This window comes from Lepus europaeus, chromosome 6 (assembly GCF_033115175.1).
Source record: "Lepus europaeus isolate LE1 chromosome 6, mLepTim1.pri, whole genome shotgun sequence".
NCBI lineage: Eukaryota > Metazoa > Chordata > Mammalia > Lagomorpha > Leporidae > Lepus > Lepus europaeus.
The window spans coordinates 15549644-15557134 of NC_084832.1; the positions used below are offsets into that span (position 1 = coordinate 15549644).

A 7491-nucleotide genomic window follows, 5' to 3' on the forward strand; every position below is an offset into this window, starting at 1 on the left:
GTATTCAGCAAATATTTCCTGAGTATCTTCTGCTTTGGCCCCTGGGATTAGGAGGTGACTTGTGCTTCTGCTCTCAAGGAATTGACAGACAAGCAGCTGGGACTTGAATTCCCTCCTCTTCTCTTCCCCTCACTTCTCTGTTGAACCAAATGCTGATTAGAATAAAATATTCTGGAGCCTTTGCTTGATGAGTTGCTAAAGCAATATTTATATCTTTGCTCCAGAAACAACATGAGCAAGTTAGTGGCCTCTTGAATTCTAAGAACTGACTTTGGGGAGAGCCACTGCAAGGACTCACAGAAGGTCACCTTTTTTTTTCCAGGTTTAAATTCCTGCCTGCACTTCCTACAGGTACCCATTTAAGACATCCAGCTAAGGAGAAAGCTGCCCATTGTGGTCTCCTGGCTTCAGAGCACTGTTGTTTGCCAAGAGTCCCTGACTCTCGCCCTTGGGTAGTGTAGGCGATGGTTCTGTGAATAGAACTTTTGGACTAGAGTAATGAACTTGACAAGGAGAGAAGTATTCACTATTGATCATAATACAGGCTATGAGACCAGACTCTCCCCTTGACTATCCTAAGAGCTGTCCATGCCCTTGGGCTGTTCTTTCCTAAATTCATACCTAACAAAAAATGCTGACCTGCTCCTGGCCAAGTGAGAGCTGGATAAGCATATTCAAGGTCAATCAACAGAGAGAGATTCCTTTAGTTTCAGATTTATAAGTTGGGTCAGTCTTTTTTTGAAAATAGTTATTTGTTTAGTTGAAAGTCAGAGTTAGAGAGAAAGAGACAGACAGACAGACAGATCTTCCATCCATTGGTTCACTCCCCTGATGACTGCAAAGGCCAGGTCAAAGCCAGGAGCCAGGAACTTCATCCAGGTCTCCCACTTGAGAGGTAGGGGCCCAAGTGCTTGAACCATTTTCCACTGCTTTTCCCAGGCCATTAGCAGGGAGCTGGATCAGAAGCGGAACGCCTGGGACAGGAACCAGTGTCCATAAGAGATGCCAGCATTGCAGGTGATGGTTTTACCAGCCATGCCACAGCACCAGTCCCAGGGTCAGTCTTAAATATAGCTCTGCACTACTCTGAGAAAAATGCTTGATGGTGTAGATTTCATATCAGATAATATGGATACGGACCAAAGACACTGAATGAGCATCTACCATGACATAAGCAGCCTTGTAAAACTCTGTGCTTATGTTATTTAAACCATTCACTCTTCTCTCAACCCAGAGAACCCATATTCTAATTATGGACATTTTAGCCTTGGATCACACAATTACAGTGCTGGATTTGTTGAACTCTTCTGGGTCAGGTCTAACTCATCTCTTTTATTTATTTTTTATTTTTTTAACTTTTATTTAATGAATATAAATTTCCAAAGTACAGCTTATGGATTACAATGGCTTCCCCCCCATAACTTCCCTCCCACCCGCAACCCTCCCCTTTCCCACTCCCTCTCCCCTTCTATTCACATCAAGATTCATTTTCAATTCTCTTTATATACAGAAGATCAGTTTAGTATATATTAAGTAAAGATTTCAACAGTTTGTACCCACATAGAAACACAAAGTGAAAAATACTGTGGAGTACTAGTTACAGCATTAAATCACAATGTACAGCACACTAAGGACAGAGATCCTACATGAGGAGTAAGTGCACAGTGACTCCTGTTGTTGACTTAACAAATTGACACTGTTGTTTATGGCATCAGTAATCACCCTAGGCTCTTGTCATGAGTTGCCAAGGCTAAGGAAGCCTTCTGAGTTCACTGACTCTGATCATATTTAGACAAGGTCATAGTCAAAGAGGAAATTCTCTCCTCCCTTCTTTCCACTGGGATCTCACTCGCAGAGATCTTTCATTTAGGTTTTTTTTTTTGTTTTGTTTTGTTTTTGTTTTTTGTTTTTTTTTTTTTTGCCGGAGTGTCTTGGCTTTCCATGCCTGAAATACTCTCATGGGCTTTTCAGCTGGATCCACATGCCTGAAGGGCTGATTCTGAGGCCAGAGTGCTGTTTAGGACATCCGCCATTCTATGAGTCTGCTGTGTATCCCACTTCCCATGTTGGATCATTCTCTCCCTTTTTTTTTTCTATCGGTTAGTATTTTCAGGCACATGAAAAAATGTTCAAGATCATTAGCAATCAGGGAAAAGCAAATCAAAACCACAGTGAGGTTTCACCTCACCCCGGTGAGAATGGCTCACATTCAGAAATCCACCAACAACAGATGCTGGCGAGGATGTGGGGAAAAAGGGACACTAACCCACTGTTGGTGGGAATGCAAACTGGGAAAGCCACTATGGAAGTCAGTCTGGAGATTCCTCAGAAACCTGAACATAACCCTACCATACAACCCAGCCATCCCACTCCTTGGAATTTACCCAAAGGAAATTAATTTGGCTAATAAAAACGCCATCTGCACATTAATGTTTATTGCAGCTCAATTCACAATAGCTAAGACCTGGAATCAACCTAAATGTCCATCAACAGAACACTGGATAAAGAAATTATGGGATATGTACTCTATAGAATACTATACAGCAGTCAAAAACAATGAAATCTGGTCATTTGCAGCAAAATGGAGGAATCTGGAAAACATGCTGAATGAAATAAGCCAGTCCCAACCCTTTGGGTTGGAATAAGTATCATATGTTCTCCCCGATCTGCGACAATTAACCGAGCACCAAAAAGGAAACCTGTTAAAGTGAAATGGTCACTATGAGAAACGGTGACTTGATCAGCCCTTGCCCTGACTGTTGATGAACAACTTAATACGTTATCCATCTCTTTTATTGTAAGGCACTTAAGACTTCCTTCTTGCCTGCTTGTTGTGAGCAGCAGCCCAGTCCTGCCATGCGACTGCCCCTGCATACCCTGGGTTACCACTAACCGGCAGTGGGACCTCAGACACATCCCTGCCTTCTTTCTGCCCCTAGACTTATGATGTGTAAAATGGGGGTGAACACAGTTCACCAGTTATGAGAGTTGCATATTTCTGTAGGTGATGCATGTGTGCAGGAGACACTGTTGTGTTCATTACTGACTACCTTTTTTCATACCTTCACCTTCCCAGTGTACCCTAGCATGGCAGCTATGCTGAGCTTCATAGAACTAGAACTCCCATATTCTACCAGGTCCCGGTGCCTTTGCACAGGCTATGGTTGATGCCTTGAATATCTTCTGTTCTTTCTCGGCTAGAGGAGGCTTCCCTTTCACTGAGTCAGCATTCGTGTGCCCTCCTCAGAAACCTTCCTTCCATGCCCACTCTTATTCTTCAGGTGGCTGTGCCCTTCTTTCTTTGGGATCTCAGTAGCCTTGAAGGATTTATCTAGACAATCTATCTGCTCGTGGAGAGCGACCTAACATTTACTGAGCAGGAATTAAGTGCCTGGTACTGTGCCACTGTTTTGCTATTAGGGGTGGTGGGGAGAGGGATGTTGGAGGCTCTGTGAGATCCGGTTATATTTTGCTAAAATAAGTTTTCCTGTCCATCTCCCCCGTGGACTGTGGTGGTGGCTTTCTCTGTGTTATTCGTTTTGTGTTTCTATGAGCTGGCACAGGGCATAATTAATACATAGTGGGTGCTCCACACATGTGTAAATGGATGCATTTTACCGATTGCTATTTTCAGCCAAATATGAAACAAGCTATTATAAGTAACTCCTCTTTTAAATAATCATCGTGCTTTTCCCATTGCAGAAATTCACAGTCACAGCTTTAGAAGACACTGATAAGTGAGAGGGAAAATGTGAAGATCACATTCCTTCCAGCCCTAGAGAGTTTAAAGTGACATTCATAGGGATATACAACCATAAATGCTAACCTGAGACTTGGGATCAGCCAAGGTCTTCATTGCTGCTGCGTTTTACTGCAAATCTTCCAAACACCTTTACCCTCAAACACATACACACCCCTCTAGGAACAAGTGAAGTTAGCTATTAATTAGAGCTTTGGACAGGCATTTGTTGAAACTATTAAGATGCCACTGAGGATGCCCACATCCCATGCTTGGGTTCAAGTCCCAGCTCTTCTGCTATCCAGCCTCCAGTTAATGCACACCCTTGGAGACAGCAGTGACATCTCAAGGACTTGGGTCCCTGCCACCTACAACGAAGACCTACATTAAGTGCTGGACTCCTGGTTTCAGCCTGGCCCAGCCCTGGCAATTCCAGGAATTTGGGAAGTGAACCAGAAGATGGAAGAACTCTCTTCATCTGTCTCACTGTCTTCCAAATAAAGTGAAAATAAATAAATAAAAATTTAAAAAGGAAGAGCTGAAATTTGAAAATTTAAGTTACCATACATATGAGGGTGCTTCAAAAAGTTTGTGGAAAACATAATTAAAAGTCCTTTACTAGGCTGGCGCCGTGGCTCACTTGGCTAATATTCCACCTGCAGCACTGGCACCCTAGTCCTGGTTGGGTGCCAGGTACTAGTCCCTGTTGCTCCTCTTCCAGTCCAGCTCTCTGTTGTGGCCCAGTGCTTGGGCAGAGGATGCCCAAGTGCTTGGGCCCTGCACCCGCATAGGAGACCGGGAGGAAGTACTCGGCTCCTGGTTTCGGATCAGCGCAGTGCACCAACTGTAGCAGCCATTAAGGGAGTGAACCAACAGAAGGAAGACCTTTCTCTCTCTCTCTCACTGTCTATAACTCTCTCTCTGTCTCTCACTCACTGTCTAACTCTGCCTGGCAAAAAATAAAAAAAAAAATTTAAAAAAGTCCTTTACTTTGGTGCAAAAAAATTGAAACCCACGTATAGTTTTTTTTTTCTGAATGTTTTCTCTTTTTTTTCATTTATTAAACTTTTATTTAATGAATATAAATTTCCAAAGTACAGCTTATGGGTTACAATGGCTCCCCCCATAACTTCCCTCCCACCCGCAACCCTCCCCTTTCCCGCTCCCTCTCCCCTTCCATTCACATCAAGATTCATTTTCAATTCTCTTTATATACAGAAGATCAGTTTAGTATATATTAGGTAAAGATTTCAACAGTTTGCCCCCATATAGCAACACAAAGTGAAAAAAATACTGTTGGAGTACTAGTTATAGCATTAAATAACAGTGTACAGCATATTAAAGACAGAGATCCTACATAATATTTTTTAAAAAATTAATTAATTTTCTATGACATTTCCAATTTAAAACCATGTATAGTTTTTTAAAAAAATAATATATACTTTTATGAATTTCTTAGGCCTTCTCCTCCAAGGTTGCAATGCCTGGAATCTACATTTAAAAGCCTCAAAGTATTCAGTCTTTTGAGGTCTTCACATTCTCCATTCCCTCAGTTATTCAGGGTAATCCTAGTGAAAATTGACCAAATATAGATTGAGAGACAATGCAGAGAGGTGAGGTAGCAGGAGAGTGGCTTCTAAGTCAGACAAGCATTAAGCCTGGATTCCAGCTAAGCCCCTAGATACATCACCAGGGACAGGTGGCAAAACGCCTCTCAGTCCTAGTCTCTTCTGTAAGATAAAGATGATAAGAAACATTTTCCAGCACTCTGTGAGGTTTAGAGGTAACACAATTGCGATGTACATCCTGCCTGATGAATCGTTGCCTTGTTGCTTTTACATCTCTCGTGGTGGTACCCTAAGTCCTACCCATCAGCAGTCTTGCCAAATTGCTTCCCACAGATACATATGACTCCCCCTCAATTTTCCATTTTAACTCTTATGATAATTTAACTATTTCATTAATATTAGATGCTTGAGTTACTTGCCTCACAGTTATTTTCTTTTAGAAATTCAATCTCTTCTCCACAGGGTCTCTTTCAAGATTAAAGAAAAAGAAGTGGGAAATTTAGTATATGAGAGCAATTTTCATTTAAAAGTCGATCGTTGTCTTCATTGCCCTGTCATTAATGTTTTCTGTTTTTCTTTATCAACACAATACTTCTCATCCCATTCGTGTTGCTGAACAGAACAGCCTTGTTTTCTTGCAAGATGAAAGGAGGCAGCCATGAATGAGCCACTAGACGAGTTAGCGAATGCTTCTGATTTCCCCGATTATGCAGCTGCTTTTGGAAACTGCTCTGATGAAAAAATCGCACTCAAGATGCAGTACCTCCCTGTTGTTTACAGCATCGTCTTCCTCGTGGGCTTTCCAGGGAACGCGGTGGCGATTTCCACATACATCTTCAAGATGCGGCCCTGGAAAAGCAGCACCATCCTCATGCTGAACTTGGCCTGCACAGACCTCCTGTACCTAACCAGCCTCCCTTTCCTGATCCACTACTATGCCAGCGGTGAGAACTGGATCTTTGGAGATTTCATGTGCAAGTTCATTCGCTTCGGCTTCCACTTCCACCTGTACAGCAGCATCCTCTTCCTCACCTGTTTCAGCATCTTCCGCTATGTGGTGATCATTCACCCCATGAGCTGCTTCTCCATTCACAACACTCGATGGGCAGTGGTTGCCTGTGCTGTGGTGTGGATCATTTCCCTGGTAGCTGTCATGCCCATGACCTTCCTGATCACATCCACCACCAGGACCAATAGATCCGCCTGTCTTGACCTCACCAGTTCAGACGACCTGACCACCATCAAGTGGTATAATCTGATTTTGACTGCAACCACTTTCTGTCTCCCCTTGGTGATAGTGACGCTTTGCTATGCAACCATTATCTACACCCTGACCCAAGGGCCGCAGACTCGGAGTTCCCTTAAGCAGAAGGCCCGAAGGCTAACCATTCTGTTACTTCTCGTGTTTTATATATGTTTTTTACCCTTCCACATCTTGAGAGTTGTTAGGATCGAATCCCGCCTGCTTTCCATCAGCTGCTCCATGGAGAATCACATCCATGGAGCCTACATTGTTTCTAGACCCCTGGCCGCCCTGAACACCTTTGGCAACCTATTACTCTATGTGGTGGTCAGTGACAACTTTCAGCAGGCCATCTGCTCAATAGTGAGATGCAAAGCAAGTGAGGAACTTGAGCAAGCGAGGAAAGTCAGTTCCTCAAACAACCCTTGAAATGCTTCCTTTACCCAACCCCAAATAAAAACCTGCTAGTACTTTACCTATACCTGCTAAGTCATCCCGAATATCTCCCTCAATGGAACTCCCAGTAAATACTGAGTATTCAGGTAATTATATGCCAAAGCCGTGGAAAAGCTACTAGGAGTTCTCTGTAATTGTCTGTTGAAATCTTCCCTCTGGTAGATATAAGGTAAGATGCACGCATGTCAGCATGGTATCCAGACACAGAATTACAACTATTGGAACTCAGGGGCAGGCAGCTCAGAGAGCATCTATCCCCACCAATTTGTCCTACATAAATGGAAATGGAAATGGAAATTTATCACTTGCCCTGGGTCTCTTAGTAAATTAATGCCAAGATAGGAGAAAACCAACCTTTTCATTTATATCTTCATGCACCTTCATACCCTGGAGCCTATCTGTGTTGAATTCCTGGAATATTCAAAGCATTACTTGTATTTTTCTCAATATTTATTTTTTATTACTCATATCCTTACAATGTTTCC

General features: G+C 42.7%; 1 protein-coding gene across 1 annotated transcript; it reads left to right on the forward strand.

Annotated features, from left to right (window-relative positions):
- Window positions 1–5965: 5965 nt before the first annotated feature.
- OXGR1 (oxoglutarate receptor 1) lies at window positions 5966–6979 on the forward strand. Its single transcript, XM_062195274.1, has one exon. The coding sequence runs from the start codon at window positions 5966–5968 to the stop codon at window positions 6977–6979; it is 1014 nt and encodes a 337-aa protein (XP_062051258.1).
- Window positions 6980–7491: the final 512 nt, after the last annotated feature.